This window comes from Amphiprion ocellaris, chromosome 3 (genome assembly GCF_022539595.1).
Source record: "Amphiprion ocellaris isolate individual 3 ecotype Okinawa chromosome 3, ASM2253959v1, whole genome shotgun sequence".
Lineage (NCBI taxonomy): Eukaryota > Metazoa > Chordata > Actinopteri > Pomacentridae > Amphiprion > Amphiprion ocellaris.
This window is the reverse complement of record NC_072768.1, coordinates 21489817-21513761: the sequence shown is the minus strand read 5'-3', so window position 1 is coordinate 21513761 and position 23945 is coordinate 21489817. Positions and strand designations below refer to the sequence as shown.

The window sequence follows — 23945 nt, the reverse complement described above, 5'->3', positions numbered from 1 at the left end:
CTAATGGTACATTGTGTTAGCTAATGGTGTTGAAAGAGCAATTGATGATTAGAAAACCCATGTGCAGTTATGCTAGCACATGCATAAAAGTGTTTTCATGGAAAACATGAAATTGCATGGCTGACCCCAAACTTTTGAGCATTAATGTAAATACTGTCTGTTCATCCTCTCTGCATCTCACAAATCCAGAACCAAAAATCTCGTATCTGTTCCTCCGTTGATTTTCCTCTTGTCTAATGTCCATTCCCTCTGTTTTGTGGCCCAAACAGCTCTTCTTCTTCCTCTTGGTCTCTCTAGTGGTATTTTTGCCACAGTTCCTTAATGAAGGCCTGATTGACTGAGTCTCCTCCCAACAGCTGATGTTGAAATGTGTCTGCTGTTTCAACTCTGAAAAGCTTTGATGTGGTCTCTAATCTGAGGTGCTGTTAATTGGTGATTTCTGAGGCTGGTACTTCTAATGAACACTTGATTTTCTTTGAAAGCACCCTCGGAGCCAGTTTCATCAGTTTGATGATTTTTGCGTCTGCAATTACAAAAACTTTCAAACTTCTTGACATTTTTGTGGCTTGACTAACCTTCACATCTGAAAATTAAGATTTCTGTTTGCTTAATTCTCACCACAACGTGGATTTATTTTTTGCTGTACGCCAACTGTACCTTGGCACAACACAGCTGATGCTCTCAAACACATGAAGAAGACAAGAAATTCCACCAGTTAACTGAAACCCTCATGAAGCATTAACATATTGCTAGCAGAGGGCAAAACTGTCCACAGCAAACACTGTCTAAATTAAAGAATCTAAAATATGTAATTTCACAACCCTGATGTCTTTAGTTTTGTACAGAGTGTTCCTAAAGTGTGGACACATTGGAAATCTCATTCATTATAGTTGTTTATTTTTTGCCTCCACAGGTTAATTATAGCTTTATCGAAAGAAGAAAGAGTTGAACTGGTACTTCTCAGTGGACGTGAAGGATGGACATATAGAAAGATAGCAGATGAATTTAAAGAGGCAAAAAAATTATAGTTAATGAGATTTCCTCTATGTCCGGACTTCAGGGGCACCCTGTACAATCTGCAACAAAGATTTTAAACTAATTATTTTAAAAATAGCTTAATTACAACTAAACAATGTCTTTACTATTAATTAGTCTTAATGAAGTGTTAATGAAGTGTCCCAGAGCAGGCTGACATTACTGAGAAAGGACTTGTGTGCAGATCATTTAAAATCAAAGCGTTTCTTATCGAGGTTCCTAATTGTTAAAGGAAGTCTTTAATCCCTCTTTAATCTCGCAATCAGCCCTGTTAAATCACCTAAATACTAAAGGTGGCAAATAAGCGACTCTAAGGAGCCTGAAATCAGCACATTTTTCCTTCCCTCTCTGCAATTACTGCCAGGAGCAACACTGCTAAAGCAGCACTTCTCTCCTGCTTTTTTTCTCTGTGGAAGCCCACTGCTGCGATGCCTTTAAGTACTGACTAAAACGTCGTAGCTGTGAAAGCAGCAGACATTACTCGTGCAACAGGTGGGAGGATCCACGGATATCCTGAGATATTACAGTAAAGTGGCAGATTTTAATATTAGCTAAAATGTATGTGTTTGAATACAGACAACCCATAACATATTTTGCTATATGCATTTATGATCTTAGATAAAAATATGTTAAATCCATAAGAAAAGGTAACTAATGCAAATACAAAACAATCACAGCTGGGTGTGGCAGGGGTGATTGCAGTGTAAAATCTTTTTACTTAAGATGTATTCAAGACAAAAATGATGAGAAACAACATTTTCTCTCAATTGTTTGTGGTTTAAACATTCATTATCTTTCAGTTAGCTCATCATGTCACCTGTAAACAACTGATCTGGTTTTTATTTTTGCATTGCATTTCATTAGTATGGAAATTGCTTTGTCCAAGGCGGCATACACTTCTCCAACTCGCACACATATCAGGAACAATTTGGTGGTCAATATTTTGCCCATGGACCACCAAACCTATCAGGAATGCTCTCGGTTTTTAAAGGTTTGGTTACAAACATGAACATAGCAACAAATCTCTGCTTCATGTGCACAGAGGGTAAATCTGATTTTATTCCCACTATCATTCTCACACAGTAACCACCTGTTAAAATCATTCATCTGTGCATACATATCTGATTACCCACCCCATACATCTTAAATAATGAATCAATTATCAAATTGGGCTGCACAGTGGCTTGGTGGTTAGCACTGTTGCCTTGCAGCTAGAAGATCCCTGGTTTGCATCCTGGACTTCCAGGGATCTTTTTCTGCATGGAGTTTGGATGTTCTCCCTGTGCATGTGTGGGTTTTCTTCAGGTACTTCGACTTCCTCTCACAGTCCAAAAACATGCTGAGGTTAATTGGTACTTCTAAATTGTCTGTAGGTGTGAATGCCAGTGTGATTGTTTGTCTCTGTATGTAGGCCTGAGATAGACTGGTGACCTGTCCAGGGTGTCCTCTGCCTTTGGCCCAAGTCAGCTGGAAGAGACTCCAGCCCCCCGTGACCCTAATGAGGATTAAGCAGTGTATAGATAATGGATGGACGGATGGACATATATTGATGCTGCCCCTACTACTCTTAAATATATGGATTTAAAAAGGAATCATAGCAGGCATTATGCTTTGGCTAATACTGACTGTGAAGAATACATTGCATCTAATACAAGGGCCAGTATCATATATAGCTGTTCTAAATAGATTTACATCGATATCCAGCATAAAGGTCCCTGACTGGACTAGAGCTGAGAATATTGTGACTACATGTTCACACTGGCACCAGGACGACAGGTTTACAAGTTTGCAGCACATTAGCAGAACAATGGGCAGGATTTTAGAAATACTGAGGTCAAGTCCAAAGTCCCTCTGTGGAACCGCACCAGTGTCAGCCACCGACGAAACTGTGGTAGAAAATTAACTTCATTTAAGCTTATATATTTGTTTTGGGGGGGTCTAATTAAGTTTGGATAATTCTGAACATAAACTAATATTTATGTCCTCATACACCACTAAATGGACACAGAGACATAACTTGGTCCATGGTTCTGCATTACAGTTCACTTTAACTATGCTCATTTACACGTATCTATTGCCTTATATTGTAGGTAAGAACTCTTTTCCTCTCTTTAACCTGTTGCCCTTGTGTGGTTTTTGTTTAAGTACGCTGACAGCAAAGGGGGGAAAAGTGTCAAAATCCTTTATTTGAACACATACTTGGCCAATGAAGCTGATTCAGATTATGATTCATACAGCAGCAGCAGTACAGTTTGTGCCATTCATTTTACTGATCTTTTGTATGACAGACACTGCTTCCAGTCCACTGCGTAAAAAACTAAACCTTGAGCCTCCAGACTTTATTCAGAACTCCTACTGGAGAACCACGGCTCGGTGTTGTCAGAACACGTCCAGCGCTCGGTGCTGAGGTTTACGGGCTTCAGCGGAGTCCCTGAAGGCGGCGCTGGCCCTGGCAGTGATCGCTGAGCTCCCGGGAGACTCCATGGAGAGACTGACATGAAATAGGACTTCAGACCGGATCATGGCGGCGCCTCTCGGGCGGGACGCCTTACCTGAACACTGGTCCTACGGTGTCTGCGGGGACGGCAGGGTCTTCTTCATCAAGTGAGTGAGATAATGAGCGCTTTATGGCGCCGTCTCTCCCGGTATGACGGGAGTTGGCGGTGTCTGCCGGTGTTTTCTCCCCGGCGGTGTAACAGGTGTTTTTGTGCTCTGTGTGTCTGTGCGGCAGCGACGAGACTCGGACCACCACCTGGCTGCATCCCCGCTCCGGTGAACCCGTGAACTCCGGGCACATGATCCGCTCAGGTAGCTAGCTAAGCTAATAGTGCAGCTTCACCTGTGGTCGCCTCATGTTTACTTTACTGTGTTTGTCTCCGCCGCTAACTTCAGTGGACGCCTGTGGCCCGGCAAACTTTCAGGTGTCACCGACAAGTGTGCGCTGTGCTTTTATTTCAGACCTGCCCCGGGGATGGGAGGAAGGTTTTACGGACGCAGGAGCGAGTTTCTTCATAAAGTGAGTACCTGAAATGCTGCCGCTGCCGCTCCGTTATTGCGACGCTCACCTGCGCATTTCTGAAGTTACCGTGCAGCTTAATATGGCTCCTGCCGCTAATTCCCGGCTACGAGCAGGGACGGTGTGAGTGGGACTAACCTGCTGACCCTCTCATGACCCCGCTGCTTTCATTTACTGCTCTGCATGACAGCGCTAAGGCTGTGCATATCATGCTAGTGTATTTTTATATCACTTCTAGTGTTTTCTTTCACTGGTGCAGATCCAAACTCGTGTTTGCTTGTGGGCTTATATTCAGCCTAATTTGTGATGCAAGTAAATTTATGTGCTCATTTTCCTTAGTTAAACTACAATGAAAAGGACTTGTTTCTATATCTATATATGGCCTGAAAATATACTGTATTTGGTACTAGAGCCAACATATATTACGTTTTGGAGGGTGATATTAATGTACTGGTCAACATAAGGGTAGACTTTGGGATCCCCTTCAGTATTTAGATCAGTGCCCCTGTCATCCTCAGTGTAATCATGAAAGAAGCAGGGGTCATATTAAATGTTGCTCTACCGGACGATGAATACTTGAAAGTACTGTGGAATGCCTGATAGCTGTACTGCATTCCATCATATTTTGAATTGTCACCTGCTCCCAGAATTGTGTGTTTCCCCCTACATGATTAAAGACATTTCCACTACAAATTGGTACAGAAACGGCACAAGTTGGTGCATTAAAAACACACCAGAATGTAGTAAATTCAGTGTTTAATGCTCAAGATTTCCTGGAGAACAACCCCCAAACCCCCTCTCAGTATGTGCACGTTGCATAATACAGCAAATGAAATCAGTTCTGATAGACAAGCTTTTTAATGCCAGGCAGTCTGATTGCAGATGACCTAAAACACAGTTGCCATTTCTTTATGATAATTTAGTATTTGTTACTGGCAGGCGTATCGACCTGGATGATGTATACTAGGGCTCTAATCAAATCAAAGAACTCTTTCCTCTATATTTATTTTAGTCTGTTATTTTCTAGTCTGTTTCTGTATTGTGTTCTTTTATATTTTTATGCACATATCTTGGTCTGAAATAGTCACATTTCAGGCCTACAAGTGCAGAAATGTTGTTTTATTTTTGCCTTAAACAGCTCATCAATATGTAAAACAGACTCAGATTTTCAGATGTCCAAAATATGAAAAGAATGCAGATCTTCTCACTGGGGATTTTCAGTCTCTGCAAAAACTGTTCAAGAGACTGAACATTATTAAAATGCTAGGAACTGTAGTTTATGATGCTGTTAAATCGTACTGTCATACTGAGAGGAGTTTCCTATATTTTAAACCTGGATATAAACGTAGAGGGATCATAATGAACATCAGTGCATCTTATGATATGGTGAAGATCTGAACTCTATGCCTGAGCTGTTGAACGTGGTTTATGTAGCCTGCTGTCGAGAAATATTGATCGTCTTTGTTGCATCACTTTGGTCCACCAGATGGAACAAGTGCTGTGCAATTTTATCTCCTCAATAAATAATCTCTCCAGATTCATGTTGACAGTTTTGATTGCGGCTTCCTGCAACAATGAGCTGAAACTGTCTCACCGACCCAAGATGAGATGCTCGATCTTTGCCTATTTGAAATCTGATAACTGAAAATGCACGAATGTCTTGTGGCTGCATTATGTTCTGGACTATTAAGGCTGTTCGTTGTACTACAGTTCATTCCTCTGCTTCTGCAGTGGTGCAATAAATGTAAGCAAAAATGCTCCGTAGATAGAGAAGCTGTTGCTCTTTGACCCTGAGAAATACAGCACTGGTTTAATATCTGAACAGTAAGGTTTAAGACTTATGTTGGTTGTCTCGAGTTGGGATTTGACGTTAGCCAAAACATGTGTCTTAAGCTTGGAACAAACTTTAAGATTAGCTAAGACTGATGAAGAATCGACAAATCACAGTTTAAGATATTTTCTACCAACTTGTACAGATCTTTTAGTGTTTGACAGTCTGAAAGGAGTTCGGTCAATATTCTAACATGTTGGACAGGAACGGTTCTGGAGGTAGATGACATTGTTGCCTATACGGCTTGAACTGTTTCAGTGCGGTGAGATTTGCACTGAAAAGGCTAAAAAAAAGTGGAAAACGGAGCAGAGCTGTGGTGTGATCTTGGATGAAGAGTGAACTGTGGGTGCTGCCGAAGGAACTGAACCCATTCTTTGTCTTTTTCTGAATTTATTGATATGTTTCAACCAGATGACACAAGTGGTTTATGACTTGTTACCAAAAAAATCACAAAATCTTCAAAATATCTTTGTGGGGACGACTGGTATCGATTGGAAGACTTAAGAATGGAATCTCTAGATGTCACACATAAAAAATTTTATTTGCTGACACTCCAGGTGACCCAGACTGGATCAGAACTGGTCCAACTTGCACCAAATCATATTCACAGTCTGCTTGACTGCTGTAAATTCATTTTAAATTGATTTCACTTTGCAGTCAGAATAATTTATTGAAATTTAATGTCCATCCCGGTACGAACTAAGGCTGGACAATTTGAAGATAAAATCTAATTGCAGATTACAGATATTGCGATTTGATTTGCAAAGTAATTTTTTTAAGTCAAGCTCCTTGACTGTTATACACGAAGGAATTTGTAAAACCCCTGATGCAACGTTTTAAAGTTAGGGTTCAGACTCAGAATGTACACAGTGTGTCTCTATAATTGGCCTATGTCAGTTGCAGCACAGTGTCCATGTTTGCAACACATAGTATAACATTAATCAGTGGGCGTAAACAACCTTTGAACATTTCAATCTGCTTAAATGAATTCTAATTGAATTACAGCATTAGTCTCATATGTGACTGCAATGTCCTAATTGCATTGTTTTTTAAATCGGGATTTTGATTTCAAACCGATTAATTGTTCAGTCCATGTGTGAACACAAGATACTGAAGGAACAAAACTGTTTTTGGGTGGCGTTTTCCTCGTCATGTCCTCTTATCTACATTAAAGAAATGTTTCTTCCACCAACTAAAAGCGAAAGCTGAGAAGAAGCTGTTTGCTCAACATTTTGCTAATATTTGCAGTCGTGAATTATAATGAATCGGCTATGTCTCTGCATACACAGATGGCATCCATGTTCATTCTGTGTGTGGGTTTGTTTGTGGATAACTGATCTCTCTGGCTGCTGCACAGTGTATTTATGTATACTTCATCTAAAGGCTCTGTACGGTGGAAAATTGACATTTTAACTGTTAGATTGGTCATTGTTCTCTCAATTGCTCTGTAATTAGCTGCTCTGGAGTCCTGCAATGTCCCTAAAACAGCTGCATCGGGATTTGGTGTTTCATGATTTCTCCTTGCTGAGCAATTTCACTGACAGAGATTTAAGTGCTGTTGCAGAGAGCAGAGAGCAAGGGTTAGCTCTGTTGATGTTTAGGTGGGAGCTGTTTTAGCTTTTGAGCAAATGCTGTCAGAATTCAGTCTCATTGCAGAATATTTTGAAGTGGCAGACATTAATTAAAATTCTTCTGAATCATTTGTTATGCGCTGTCGTGTTTTTCAGTGATGCGTGACTCAGTATGTGTCTTTTTGATGACACTTTCTAAAATTAATCCTGAATGGAGACATTAAAAATACTTGCAACTAGCAATTAGTGTGTTTTTGAATTCCCAGCCATCGAGTCCTGACTCTGGATAAGCGGACGAAGATGGATGAATTTTTGTTTTAGGATTTCACTTTTGATTGAAAACCTTTCATTTTTTAAAATGTTTGTTTTTGGGTGTGTTTGTGCCTGTGGTTGACAGAGAGACAGTGAATAGACACAGGAAATATGGGGGAGGAGCGACGAATGACTCGCTGCTCAGGGCAGTATATACTGATGTGGGTTGCCCTATAACCACTCGGCAGTTGAGTCACCCTGAAACCTTTTATTTGTGTCACGTTCTTATTTAGCCCTAACATGGAACTGAACCAAATTCAGGAGTTTAATTTGCCATTAAGCTGTTAGCAGGAGGTTGAGATGTAATAATGTGCTTGGTTTGAAGAACGCTGTGGGGCATCTTTAAATTTCCCCCAAAATAGTTTAATTTTCAGCCTGGATGCATTAGGTAGACTACATTGTGATATAGCCTTGGAATGCACTGCATGTACCCCTATGATATCAAGAAGTGTTGTTTATATCTGACCTTAATGCAACAATTCCACCTACAAGCTTAATGAAAACCTTTATAGTGGAGATGTGAGTAGTTACCATATAAACATTTCTCATATCTCTTATTTCTCTCCAGGTTTATTGCTTTATTGCGTCAACAGGTGAATTCGGGGTTTCCTCCATTATATTGTGGGCCTCTTTGTATTTATTAGATTTTTTTTTAACTACAGGTACAGTATGATGGCTCGATTGGAAACAGATGTAATGGTTGGAAAGGCCACTAGCTGTTGACTGTTGTTTAACAGACCAGTGTGTTTTACACTCTTTGTACGCTCAACACTTCTATCACAAGCGAAAGTTACCTAGCAACCTTAGCTACTTCGCCAAACAGTCAGTGTCATTTTTTTCGATGGCCAAATACCGGAGGTGATGGCAGTAGTGAAAACATTCATAGCTCCACAACGCCAGGATCTTTAGCCATTTTTGAATTGATGAAATGCATCAGTACCAAACCTCTGAAAGTGATCACAGAAACTTAAAATTCTTAGTCTTGATGCCATCAGTCTGTCGCTGCCTCCCCATCCTATTCACACATTACTGCAGACGTGTGCTTGCAGTCAGACCTCCCCAGTACTGCTGCGGACCGCCGGGCATAACAACTTTACTGGTGGGAAAACCTGAACTCAGACATGTTAGTTTGCAGTCATAGAGCTTATAGATTTTCCATGTTTGTACACTATAGGTTTCTGCTTTATCATCTTAAATATTTGACTGTTGTCAGTATTGTGTGTAATATTGCATAAACTGACATATATGAGGGTCATTTTGCATCTGTTATAATGGGTCTTTTATCATGATATATATATATTTTTTTATTAATTTAGCATGTGATTTGCTTTTTTGAGGAATTGTATTGATAAGAAAACACAACAGCGCTGTCCAAACCTTCTTATTCCACATAAGCTAAGCAAAACTGTAATTGCTTTGGACACAATTAGGATGATGATCTATAGATAGATCTATCATTGCACATCTTGGACATGTAGCTTATTTGGAAAAAGCAAGAGCATGGTGGACAAAGAATATCAGTGAGCGGGACAACGTCCTGAAAGAAGCGTCAAAGTGGCAGAGATATGGATCAACACTTCTGGTCAGAACTTTGAGAATGAAATCAGAGTGAAAATGGGATGGAGAGTTTTGTGAGATGGGTCTTTAGCTTTGGGCTAAAGTGAAAGACTTTGTATCCAGACCTCCATGTGCAGGACTAATCATGTGATCACACAAGTTCAGCTTCATTTGTTGTGGAATCCTGATTGAGGATCATAATTCTGCCTGAAAAAATCTATCACATGCAGATCAAAACCACCCCTTCATACAGTTTAAGGCGTATAAAAAAGTTTGATTACAATTTTATTCTTGAAATTACATTGGCTGCTTTTACTTTGTTAAAAAATCCAGAATCTGTGAATAATTTTCACTTCCAAAGTTTCATTTTTTGACCCAATGTGTTTGTTGCTTAGGTTAGGTAAGCAAACTTCCACTTGTACAAGTTGCATATTGGACCATGACTGGCTTCCACACTGTCACTAAATCATGCTCGCATGTGCACATCTTCAGCTCACATTTAAGTTGAATTCAGCAGCTAAATGTGAATTCTGTGTTTGATTGTCACGCACATGGTTCTGCACAGTGAAACCCAAACATCCAAGTGATCTAACTATAAGCGCAAAACATCTCTGAGTGGAGGGGCCCTCTAAGTAGCGGCGTGACATTGAGCTTCAGGTATTTCAAGGATTCTTTTATATCCACCCGACTTCAGGTGTGCAGGGAAACATGTTCTCCACGGATCAGGGACAAACACTCTGTTTTCCTTTGCCTGAGTGGGACATTTATTTATTTCCTGTCTCCTTCCTCTAGACTTTTAATTGGTTCATGGATGGCATTCCTTGAACAGAAATAACAAGGTGAAGTAATAACAACCTTGACATCCAATATCCTTTTCACGTCAAAGGCAGGCTATTTATCTAGAGGCCATGTTTATGTAACAGCCCCATGGGGCTCCACTGCTGGAGCCTCTTCTATCCCAAATAATGTTTTTCATGTTTTTATTTCGCACAAAAAGAAAAACACAGCCTCCTCCGTGTCTTTGTGTTTTTCATTGTGTTCGGACACTCAGACTTCTTGATATCAGCTCATTTGTGAGGAAGAGAGCCCAATTCTATTGCTATTGCCAATGTGGAACATTATCTGTTATTAATGTCCTGTTTTCAAGTGGATTGGATATGCTCTTAACTTTTACAGAGGCTTTTAGTGTTTTTTGTAGTTAAGAGAAAAATATTCTCTGGCTTTAGTATCTGAACCAACCAGTCAGATTCAGGCCATCTCTTATATAAGATGAATAGTTTTATGTTAAAGTGATGATATGCAGACCACTTGAAGGATCATATCTTAACCGATAGACTGCTTTTAGATGTGTGGAGGTGAGAAGCCAGTGTTACAAGAGTGCGTAGTTCTACAGCTATGTGTTTGTGTTTGGGAAAAGTGGGTGTGGTCAAGCAAGCGAGAGCGAAATAGCGGACAGGAACAGTCTTCATCTTCGAAGGATGCATTTGAAGGCCGAAGGCAACACAGCGGCATGATTGAAGCTATCCCATTTCATTAACACATGCGGCCGATGAATGCGTCCTTCTCTTCCTCACTGCGAAGGATGCATCAAGGGGATCCTTCGCAGCCCAACGTATGCCAAGATTCATTGTACGCCGGTGACAGTTCAATCAACAGCTGGATTTTTAACTGCTCACAACCTGACTGAAAGGATGGATTCGTCAGCGGCTGAGGATTAAACTTATAAGTACTGTGTTACAGCTCACTCCAATAGCTAACAATACAAATGTTCAAAACCCAACAGACTTTAAAAACCTAAAACTAGTTTTAAAAAAATCAATGAAGTTATATGACGTTATTGATGTGAGCCGCTGCAATTTAAAACACTTACTTTCCAGTTGTACAGCTTCAGTGTTTGAGTTATATTTTACAGAGATTATGGTAAGATTATGGATTTTATAATATTTTAAGTTCTTATTAATGTCAATGTTAACAAATTTAAACAAGCTGTCAACAGTTTATGTTTTTCAGACAGTTTAGTGCAGCACAACCTACAGTACAATGACCTGAAGTTCTTTAAGTACACTACCAGTCAAAAGTCTGGACACACCTTCTCATTCAATACTTTTTATTTGTTTGTATTATTTTCTGCATTGTAGACTAATATTGAAGATTAACACTTTTTTGTTTACAACATAATTCCATATGTATTCTTTTACAGTTTTGATGTATTCACTATTAATCTTCAATGTATAAAATAATTAAATAAACTCAACTGAATGAAAAGGTGTGTCAAAATTTTTGACTGGTTGTGCATATAAAAAATATTTAACACAAAACCACAACTTCAGGATCAATTTCGGTCAAAAAAAATTGCTGAAATTACAACGTTGTCTTACCCGTATCCTCTGGATAAAAAAATATGGTAGTCCAGGTTGCTAGACAAAATGAGTGGCGCTATGGGATGCTACAACGCAACTAAGACGTCTGTCGTAGGTTAGACTGTCTCATTTAACAAACGCTCAGACAGCCTTCTCGTCCTTCGAAGGAGCCAGACTTTGAAGGATGAGAAGGCTGCATCTTTCTGAATTGGGACATGCCTTGTCTGTGTGCACAAGAGAGCGGAGAACAAGACATGTGTGAGTTACAGCAGCCTAACAAGCAAGTTATTGCTGTCTGGTCCAGCCAGTAATAAAGGCAACAGCTTCTCAAGACCAAGAAGGAATCCATGCTTGTTTGTTTAACCGACTGCTGGAGAGTGTGAAGGGGGTTAGCCCTGAAGCTAGCAGTCGCTTCAGTCTGAGACTGAATAGTTCTACCTGCTACTGGACATCGGTCCGGAGGATAGAGTAGGAAAAGGCTAACACCAGGCAGAGTTTGAAAGTGCACTATTTACTCAAGGTATTTGCATGTACATCTAAGTGCAGCGCAATGAATGTCTGCCAGGAGATTGTAATCGAACGTCACCCTTAGCTCAAATTCAATGTATCAAACCAGCTTGATGACTGATGGCCCACTTTGTCCTGCAATCCTAATTTCTGAGTCACACCGTTAAAATGTTTAGTTTTGGTAATAGAAAAGTGATCATCTTCACGATCATGAATTCCCAGAACTGTTGATGATCTCACTGTAGACGTCTAAGCAGCATCAGCAGCCACATTGTTTGTCTGCCTCTGGCTGTTTGTTTCATTCATGTGCATCCCCACACTCAAAATCAGTAGTTTTTTTTGCCTGGACTTGCTTTCATAATCCCCTCCTAAATCTCTCTTATGGACAAGTGGGATGTAAGTATGAGTTTGAGTTGTTTGACAGCTTCCTGTGGATAGAGCTCACTCTTACATACTTCTCTTGAGAACACACTTGTGCATTTGTTTAGGTATGTTCTAACTTTTGTACTATTTGCACCTCTTTCTTGTGTTTGCTAGTCTATTTTCACTGCTGCTATTCAGAGAGTACCAAACCGATTTTCATTGTTTTCTGTAACATTGACAATAAAGGTCTATTCACTTGTAGCTCGGCACACATTCATGACGTGCGATTCTCTCCTTCCTCTGAGGGGCCCCCTGATGGGTCTTCCTCCTCTCTGTTCTGCAGCCACTCCCAGCAGGGGGCTCCTGGGGCAGGGAGGTGGGAGCAGAGCCGATCAGGTCCAAGGAGGGATAAACCTCCTGCAGGAACGTCTGCAGGACTCTGGGGGATTGAAGGAAGGCAGGAGGGAGAAACACACACACACACACACACAGACACACACACACACAGACACACACACACACACACACACACACACACACACACACACACACACACACACACACACACACACACACACACACACACACACACATACACACACACACACACACACACAGAGTGAGACACACACACACACACAGTGAGACAGCTGATCTGAGAGATGTCAAAGATGCCTGTTGGTAGCAGAGGACAGCTGGTTCAGTCCTATAGGCCTCAGCCCTGTACTTAGTCATTATCCTGGACTACTAATCTAGAAAGGAGTGAAGCACGGTCACTGTAGCCCGTCTGTCTGGAAGGACTTTCTTTCTCACGTGAGCAGAATCGGGCTTTGGCAATTAATTAGTGATTTGCTTGAATAGGATTAGTTTAGGGCATTTATTAACCCTCTGAACTCAGGATGTTTTATGCTCCTGTCACATTTTTACTCACTGTGGGCTAATTTTTCACTGCAATATAAAGTCCTACATCTCTATGGAAACAGAAGAACCATCACTAGAGGTAGAGAGAAGTCAGTCTCCTGTGCAGTATGACTCAGTTACCATAAATCAGACTAAATAAAAGTTGAATTTCTTTCAGAATTTATTTTATTGAAATGGAAAAAAATTGGCATCAACCTTTACGACATTTTTCCAAGGCCCAATACTGGAAAAAAGTGTGACTCTATGTAGTATAGATACTTTCGATTTAAAAATTTTGGTCACATGACTGATGGTTGCAGCTGAGTTCCAAATGCCTTCACAGTTGCACAAAGGAGCAGATAAATTATTTATTCATTAATTTATATTATGAAATATTACGAATCCAGGCTTACATTTGGTTAATTTTCCTAATGGATCTGCACATCACAGATGAGTAGTTCAGGGGCCACTGAAAGTTTAAAATAAACTCTTCTTTGTGAGTTTACAGTTTCTCCTTGATAAATACTGCCATTTTAAAGGTTTTAAAGATAGAAGTTCAGAGAAGTTACCAACATTTCCATTTCCAGTTTGTCAGATGTGAAGAATTGCTGTTTTCCTCTGTTTTTCCACGTAGACCATCTTTGACTGGTAGTAGGACAAAGCCAGAAATGTGATGAAACTTAGATTGAGACTTTGAAAATGAGATGGATATTTTTTTTTTACTTTGCAAAATTGTATAAACTGTGTGAATGACTTAATTATTGATAATTAATGTAATTGAAACTTATTTAGGACTTTCAAATATGCTTACTTGCTTTACAGCCAGACTCCTAAAGCAGTGTGTGGGATGTGTCTCAGGTGTGTTTAGTGTATGTCACACATATTATGAGTCCCCGAATAGTTTATCCCGACGATAACATTTCGTGATTATTACACCGGTGACTGATTAAGGGATAAAAAAAGGTCCACAAACTTTATATCTACAATAAATGACATTCTCAAATGAAACATGCTTCCATCTGGCAACAGCATTCTTTTTGTATATGTAGCTGAGTGAACCTGGATGATTTTACTTTAGTCTGAAGAGAAATCAAAGCTGGAGCTTTCAGCAACATGTCACTGTCTTCATTAGATCAAGCGGGTGACTGACATCCGATTCCAGAGACCGTCTTTCAACAGAGACAATAGTTGTCACTACCCTCCTCCTCACATATGATCAAGGATAGGGAGAACATTCATCCTTAAAAAAAAACAAAGGCACTAATTCTACAAATTTACTGGGGTAAAATCCTGGATTAAAGATGGGAAAACTAACACAATCCTGCTGACCTTAGTCATCAAAGAAAAAAATTCTACTGTTGCATCTTGCTGCAGACATCATCATTCTCCACGATAAAGTACCATTCATGCCTTCATCACCTTCATGCCTTAGTATTTACTGGAGGGAAGGTGTTTATCACAGGATAAGTGTCAACCAATAAGCTTTTTCAAGAATGATCTTGTCAAAATTCAGAATAACACAAACTCCAAGACAAAGCTTTGTTAAAATGCTTTTGGTTGTTTTTGTTTGACATATGTACTATGAAAAGAATTTTTTTTTTTTTAACATTTATCATTTAGTGTTGAGAGGCTGTTGCTCGTGATGTGTGAAGTAGACAGCGCTGTGGGGGACATTGCTGGAGACCCAAAAAATGTTCATGATATGCAGAGAGAGGCAGCTGCTACAGATCCAAAGCACGTTTAACATGTATTTATTTTAGAGGGAACTGGTAAACAAACAAACAGGCAAACAAAAAACAATACAAATAGTTGAATTAAAATGAAAGCTGATTACCAGATATGATAACTGGCTGGACTGATCATCGGTTGACCCCTCTGCAGACTGAATGAAACACATATGATTGACTTAAATTGAAATATGTAAAATATTTCAACACTAGTGAAGGATGAAAAACATGTAAGATACAAAAGATGATCTAAAATCTATATGAAGATTGTCTAGATTAAAATAACGTACATGAAATCTGAAAGCAGATACTGTACATTCACATGCTTAAAAAAGTAATTGAAAAATAATATGGCTGATTCAATGAATACAATTCTGATGACGATCACATATCCTATAATGTCTGCTGACATAATGTAAATTGACTTGCCTTTACTGAAATATAAAGATTGTATTCTTACAGAACATGACTGAATGATGACACTGAACGACTCAGCATTTTGCAGTTTTGTACAGGTGATGCTTCATAAAACTGAAACTGGTTGTGGACTGATTTGGGCACTGCATGATCGGCAGCGTAAGCACAATGATAGTATCACGAAGCCGTGACAAAGAGGCTTATCTTAAAGCAGCTTACAGTAATGTCAGGACTGTGGCCTTGCAAGACTTAAACTCTTTAAGGTTCTGTGTTGTATTGTCTGTAGATACCATCAAGACTACTGGAGTAGTTTTTGTCCTGTGATGTGAACTTTGTTAAATCTTCAGAAGACTTGCTGAAAAGGTCTGCTTTCTGTCAGCTGTTTGTGGGCTCACATTCATGACACATTCAGCCTTTCAAACCACCCAACACGACCTGGGAGGAAAAGACAAAAAAACTATCCATTAAGCGAATGCAGTTTCTAATTCAGACTCTCTTCCTTCACTGTAGATAGCCTTGAATTATTCGTTGTACCTTGCAAACAACCAACAGCATGAATTAGAAGGTCACTGTTGAGTCATCTTAGAAAATATTTCAGTTTCCTGGATAGTTGGTGTATAATAGATGTCAGCTGGGTGACGTATTAACAGCTGCTTTTCATTTCTTAAATCTTGATTTTGGATGAGATGTGCTTCGTCACCGGTGAACACGACACTGAATGGACCTAAATATAGCTGCGATGTAGAGGAAACCAAGATGCATTAGAGTGAGTCCACCTGAATGGCTGCTTTGACATTTTTTGCTCTTACAGGAAGGACAGCTTAATGGAAAAGCATTTTTCTCCCTTCATGATAGAAAATCTTTGTCAACTCACAAATAAAACTGATGAATCATTCTAAAGTCTGATGAACATAGGGTTGGTTTGTGCTCGCCGTCTAGCACTCTTTGTTCCTAAATGAAAAAGAGGCTTTGTTTGGCTGTGGAGCCATGACTAAACCAAAGAACCAACAGTTCCCTGGCAGACAAATAAAGCTGCAGGAGAAAGCGTTTGTTGTTTTCATTGGTTGAAGGTGCTAACAAGTTTCTGTGTTTGCTTTCGAAACAGCAGGAAAGTTAAAGATTATTTCAAGGACGGCGTATGTATCTGATAATTTCTTGTCTGGCTTCATTCCATACTCAATGGTGTTCCCCACAAATATTCACTTTCAACACCTGCTTCTCTACAAAAGGCAACACATGCCAGGACGATTATATTTGCTTAAACATGCTTTTGCCTCTTTGACTGCCATTTAGTAGACCTAGTATTATGACGATAAATGAGTAACTCCTAGAGGTGTCATTGGTAAATTATTCCCTCACTCTCTTCTGGCTTCAACTGTTTTCCTTCCACATAAGCTTTAGCGTTCACTTCGATCCGATACAAAAACACTAACCGAATTATTTTTTAAAACTGATCCAATGTGTCTTGATTTTCACCTGCCGATTAGTTGCCATGTTGGGCTATGTTTAATGAACAGACGCAGTTATAGCTTTGCAAAACAGTCTAACCACACTCTGGTCTGGGAAAAGCCAAAAACACCCACTGCAGGAATGTTGGCTCTTCAGTGGAGTGAATATCTGATATTTGCACGCCTCAGAAGGTGAGAGAAAGTTTTTGGAACATGAGGGCTTTTTTTTGACTTTGGAAATAAGATGAGTACACTTTCATCAAATGTAGCAACCTTCCCAAGAGATGGCATCTTCTCTGTTGCTCTTTCCTTCTTTTTCACACTCTGACTCTCTCCTCCATGCTCTGCTTTTCACACAAACTCGTTCTCAATATTTTGATGTCTGATTTTCGTCAGTTGTGTTCCTCCACTTTTCCTCTCCTGTTTTATGCTGTACTTTTTTCTGCTCCTTCACCTCACAGCCCTCTACTCCCCTATTTGTGCTTCTGTTTTGTTCGGACAGGTCAACAGAAAGTGAGACAGGTGGAGATTCATTCTCTCTCTTCTGAAAGTCTCGACTGGGGCTCTGTGTGTAAAAGTAATTACCAGTGGTTTTGATAACTAAGTAGTTGTTTGTTAAACTGTTAAATGTCAGTTTCAGCTTGTCTGTGGTAAGGATAAGCTATTTCTGGCCTAATTTGTTTGTCAGTTTTACATAAAAGGTTTGCCAAAAATGCTGTGCAGTGAGGTAGACATGTTTTAAATATGGAACAACTAAGAGCACTAGTATCAGATCAGGACTCAGTATTGACAGACATTCTTTGTTCAGTAGCCTGAAAAAGTATTGAAGGAGAAAAAACTGGGTTGGTGCGTCCCATGTAGGAAGCCGGTGATGGATCTTGTTTTTGTCGCTGCACAAGCAAGACCACTAGTGATACGCTGGAAGGTAGTGTCAGCGGTATGTCCACCTTCTGTGCCAGTTTAATGGTAGTTTCATGAAACACTACATTGCAGTTGGGCTTTTTTTCTGGACTCCTGAGCTTCAGTGGTAATCAACAGCAAATATTCTAAACTTGACCACGATGATGAGGGGGTGTCATTTAATGAGTCCAGAGTACACTGAATTAGAGCTCCAGCTTGGTCTTAGAGATCAGTATTTCAGAGATGGGCTGTGTGAAACCCTGGAGTCTTTGGGGACAGTGTAGTCAGGCTCTAACTTCTTCATGAATTTTTTGAAGCCTTTGCCTTCAGCTACGTTAATGGGTCTCATATCCATAGCAATAAAGTCTACTATGGCATTTGGTATCTCTCTCTTTCGTTTCTCCGTTACCAGTTTTTGGAACTGCAGGGTCTGCTGTGTAGTTTTGAGTGTGGTTGAGGATGTTAATGACTGTAATGCCTGGGGATGCACCTATGGACAAGTCAGGCTATTATAAGGTCGGGCTATTCTATGTGTTTTATGGCAGCAATTGCCTTAACCCCAGATGTTCCCACTTTACTCCCTGTGTTTTATTTTAAATATTCAGATCAGTCGCAGCTATTTTATTAGCAAAGTAAGTGCAGTTTTTCAATATGTGTAACATTGCTGTTTGAATGCCTAGTTAAAGAAGCTTCATCATAGTAACTGGACAACAGACATTAGCTGAGCTAAGTTTGTTTTGCACTGTTACCTCGTAGTGTGGCCTGCTACTCACTACTACTGATGCGTGAGTGTTAATGATTGTTGTGCCACCTTGTGCCAAGTTCAGATTGTATATTTGGCACATAGCCTTTGTTTTGTCATTGCTCAATTTGTTCCCACACATGAGAGGTCTTTGACATTTAGTCTTCCATTCGTCAACATGAATTCCAAGTGTGACATTCACTGCTATTGAGAAGGAAGTCAGGTGGTGAAGCTAAAAGGCCTGCATCTCCATGTTTTAACATTACAGTTAATAAGTACGAATGTAATATGACAATGTGATAATTGCATTTTGCTTTAAGTCATAGCCTACATTTAGAAAAAGAAAAAAAATAAGAATTGCAGTAATTGGGGAGAATTTGTCATTAGCGTTATCATGAGCCTCAGATGTATGACTAAACTCTCAGACAGCCGCCAGATACCTCTGAACAACTTTAGGCTGAGTTTATCAACGTAACTGCCACAGTTAGACAGACGGCAGGGAAATGTGCTTGTTTTATTTGACCCTTGCAGGGAGCAAGCGAAAGCACCTGTAACTCCGTTTCATTAAACAGCAAGATGCTCCACCTGGTGGCGCAGCCAGGCACTACAGCAAACCTGACATGGTCTCATCTTCTGCCTTATATTTCAATTGATTAAATTATTATTGGCAATTAATCTACTAGCATCCTTACACTGGAGTCAAAACCAGTCAGGGTTTTGATTGAAAAGACAAAAAATAGTCTATCAATGCTGTTTCTCAGATCAGCCAGAATCAGATTTTCAGGACATACCACTGCCATTAATGTTTTACCAGTACAAGTGAAGATTCTGACCTGAAAAAATCTTAAATAGGATCACGATTTTGAATTCAAAGCTGTGTGTGAAGTGCAGCTGCAGGTATCAAGGAAGGACGTTCAGTGTAGGTAAGGCAAGACGAGAGCAGTGAGTCAGTGTTTATGTCTGACTCACTATATTCATACTGAAGCCGCACAGGGACTCCGTCAGCATCTCCACTGGCTAATGATTTATCAACAGATGCGTGTGCATGTGTGTTTGTTTTTGTGTGTGTGTGCGTGCGCCCGCGCATATGTATGTGTGTGTGTACTTGATCACTTTCTTCTTCGGCTGGTCTATAATACTGGGCACATTCACAAAAAAAGAGAAACTGACTGACTTGAAAGGCTCTTTGTTCTCTTTACACTCGCTCTAACTTCAGAACTGACATTGAAAATCACAAAGATTCATTGCATACATCTTGTGTATTTCAGCTACACTTGAAAAAGCTAATGATTGCATATGTGACGGTATTAAGTTTACATGACTTAGAAAGGTTAGATAGACATGATACTGCACAGAATTAATTCAACTATCACTTCACATTGCTTCTCAGTTGTATTTATTATGGTGCATTTTTTAAAAAAAATCTGGAAATGCATCTGTACATTTAAAATTTAATTATTTGACTCACTTTGACATTAAGCAAAACATAATGTTATGTTGAAAAAAATGTTGTTAGCTTGCATAAAATTGCTAAAAACTAATGATTTCTTTCGCATAGAGTAGAAAGTTCTGAATCAGGGGAATAGTGCAACATTTAGACAGAGAAGCAGATAAATACTTCTAATGTCTTTACTGTCATTTTAGAACTCGTGCTACAAAGAGATTAGCATGGCTGGAAGCAAGAAATAATTACTGCATGTAGCTCTTGCAAAACCAGAACTTTGTCATTATACATTGGTTTTTGGCATGGATTAAACTAATGAAATACAACATGTTAATTACTGAGCTTTAGATGCGGTAGTGGTAGTGTCAGCCCTTCTCTCCGGAGACAAACAAATAAGCATATTTCCCCAAAATGTTGAAGTGTTTCTTTAAATGGAAATAATTGCAATCTGCATTTAGTTATTATTGTCTCTTCTATCCCTCTCAGGTTCACTAATGTAAAAGCTAAAAAGTCCATTTGGATGCGATCCATTTGCCGTGTGTCGGAGGGGTAATTATTGAGCTGTTGCTTCTTTGGTTAATGTTGGTCTTATTGTGGAAGGTTGTGTCATTGACTTTTTCCTCTGCACCATAAGTCATTTCTTCATTAAGTAGCTTTTACGCTACGGATCAGTGCTGTAAAAGCCGTCTTGTCCACTCAGTCTTTTCAGTGTCTCAGCTCACTTGTGGTCAATGTAGGTTGCAGATGCTTCTGTTTAATGCTTGCAGTTTAATTATTGGAAACATATTCAGGGATTTGGGCAGGGAATTACTGCTACAAACACCCCTTTGGTTTACTAGTTTTATGCACACTTTAGATGCCAAGAGACTTAATATAATTACATGATCGTCTGCACACACTGACATTTGCATCAAGGAGTGTTTGTCCTAACAGTCCACCTCTGTGTAGCATCACTTCTTTTGCCGTATTCTCCTAATCCTCTTCAGATTGATGCATTATTTATTTATTTTTTTAGAGATTTCTCCTCCTCTTGTCGCCCACTTCTCCTACCTCTTCATCTCCTCACTATTATAGATACAAAGATTACTTTTTGGGGTCATTGCGGGACACTACATGCATGTGTGTGTGTGTTCAATAACATCTTTGAAGTGTGTCTGAAAATGGATGTCTTGAATATTTAACCTTGCCCCAAGGCTGTGGTATTAATGCACAGACTCTCACAGAGGATCTGAGTACAACACAGATCTGTCAGGCCAATATGTGGTTTATCATGATGCTCAGTGGGAATATGAGGGATTGGAAGCAACATCAAAGCAGGACATCATATAACATTTGTGTGCAGCCATCTGATTGCTTTTTTTTATAAGCAAGTACAGAGGAAGTGGTTTGGTAGCAGACAAATAGCCACTTGAATCCAAAAAGTTAATCAGGAAATGATTAAGAGCCTTACAGCCTCATCTGAGTGCTGGTGGAGGTATTATTAATAAGAAACACAACAAAATGATATATGCGCATGTGGACAGTTTTAAAGTGATAGCTCCAAATAGAAACATCAACGCCTTTTAAAAGGATTTAAAAGGATTATTTTTCACAACATGACAACACAAGTTAATTCTTTGTGCTTTTGATAATTGCACATCTTTTGCGAACTCTTGATGGCAAAGTAGCAAAATGTCAAGCTTGATCCTCAGTAAATAGTAGTCCTGTTGTGAAGAGCTTAAAATAATATTTTCTTGTTCTGAACACATGACCAGTCTCTTCTTCTTTTGTATGTATTTTTACAAAGTTCAAAAGTTGAGTGGCTTCTTTTTATCATGGAAAAAAAATAGAAACAAGAACAACAATTTAAATTATGGAATTTCTGTGGCAAATTAATCTTCAAATAAACACACATACCTTTTACTGAAATGTCAACCACATCATAAAACAGCAGATTTGTGTGTGTTACCTTCTCGTGTCTTATAATACAGTGGGGACAGCTGCATCTGATCACCTGCATGTTAAAGCAGAAAGCAGAGTTATGCGTGTTATTTTCCTTCACTGCATTCTATCAACACTAATTTTCCATTTCAAAGAACTTCAACCACTTGCTGCTTCCTGTTTGCACGGTCACTCTCAGTGTTTTATTTTATTATTTTATCGTCTTGGCAGTGAAATTGTTCACAATAGTAGCAGCAGACATATTATGTATCTCCACTGAGTCTGTGTTTGACAGTTCATGATGCACAGATATCTGGAGAGAGGAGAAAATGGAGTGTTTTTTACAGGTAAACATCCTGTCATCTATATACCGACCCTTAGTGCATGTTTGGTCGCTATGGTTACATCTGCCTCCACACCATAGGCTTGTTTGCTGTTTTTTCTTCTTCTTTAAATTCTGACTCACTTCTAAACCATTTCTGAAACGCTTCCTCGGTATCAGGTGTACTTGAGATACACTGTAGCAAATCATTAACATTTTCCTTATTTTCTTTGATAGTGATTGTCCTGGCAGGAACAGGAAATCCAACATTGATCTAAAAGACAGTGAAAACCAGAAGGCATTTTAAACATCCACTCATCATTAAGCACCATCATGAGTTCAGCAACCTGCACCCAACCTGATGAATTCTGACGGTGGGTCATGTTTCATGTCAGACTTTAGATTTGCATCAGTCTAGATCCTTTTCAAATGTAAATTAATAAGACAATGCTCTTTCTGTGCCTTGTCTCCCTAACTTCACTTGTCATTGTTACATTTCATGTATTGCAAGTAGATATCTGCTGGAAAGGGGAAAAAGCGACAGCCTAGCCATTACATTGCATGACACTAGCAGGCTCACAGAAACTTATTATGATAAAAAGCAAAGTGGATTTCCTCTGTGATTTTAGACCATTACGTAATGGAAACGTAACTTTAAAGGACAGCATTACGGCTCTGTGACTGATTCTTCTGTTTTGAAGTATTGATGTCCCAATGCAATAACATAACTTTGTCTTTGAAGAAGAGATCAAATCAATAGGAAAGGGGAAGGGGTTCAGGTTTTAAATTCAGCAGAAGCAGTTCAGTCAGATTGTGTCATAAAGATAAGAGTAAGGCTTAGGTTTGATTTTGGAGCCATGCAGAACTCTAATTGAGACATGCAGACAGGTGACGGAGTACGTAATTATCCTGAAAAAACAGATGGAGGAACATAATAAAGGCAGAAGCTTCCACACAGGTCATGAGGCGCAAATGCAAATCACATGCAACTAATAGAAAAAAGGTTCATGTCTTTCATACAGTAATTGATTTGGTGTCTATTTTTGTGCTTTAAAAAATTTGAAAGCATCACATATATAAAAAACACGAAGAACAGTAGTTTGAGACTGGGCATACAGAGATCAGCATTAAAATCATGTGCCTAATATTGTGTAGGTCTTCCTCTTTCTGACAACAATCCTGTCTGGGTCAGAACACGAGACCTCTGGAGGTCTCCTCGGGTGTCTGACACCCCACAGCTTGCTGTGGATCCTTTGGTTCTGGTGTGTTGTGGGGTGGAGCCTCTGGAGATCGGGTCTCTCAGATGCTCGATCAGGTTGGGATCTGGGAAGTTTGAAAGCCGAGTCGACACCGTGGCCTCCTTGTTGTGTTTCCTTGAGCTGTTCCTGAGTTGTATTGATCTATCTGTAGAACATCAGGGTGGTTTACAGATGGTCTATACTGAGATGGCCTTCTTGGACATTATGTGATTATAATCTGTTATCAGCAGCCTCAGCATACGGTGTTCCTGTGATGTTTGGGGAACATTTGGCAAATGTGGAGCATATAAAATAAATCTTTTGAGTTACAGTAC

At 39.5% G+C, this 23945-nt stretch overlaps 1 protein-coding gene across 12 annotated transcripts in view; it reads left to right on the top strand.

The window, feature by feature from the left end:
- Positions 1-3448: 3448 nt before the first annotated feature.
- LOC111577803 (pleckstrin homology domain-containing family A member 7-like) overlaps positions 3449-23945 on the top strand; it is a 157757-nt gene continuing 137260 nt past the window's right edge. For 2 of the 12 annotated variants that reach the window (XM_055009084.1, XM_055009089.1), the window contains exons 1-3: positions 3449-3639; positions 3767-3843; positions 3994-4051. In XM_055009084.1, coding sequence (XP_054865059.1) covers positions 3557-3639; positions 3767-3843; positions 3994-4051 — 218 coding nt within the window. In that variant the 5' untranslated portion in view covers positions 3449-3556. The remainder of the gene's footprint in view (positions 3640-3766; positions 3844-3993; positions 4052-23945) is intronic. The other 10 variants (XM_055009083.1, XM_055009081.1, XM_055009086.1 and 7 more) reach the window with 6 other exon arrangements.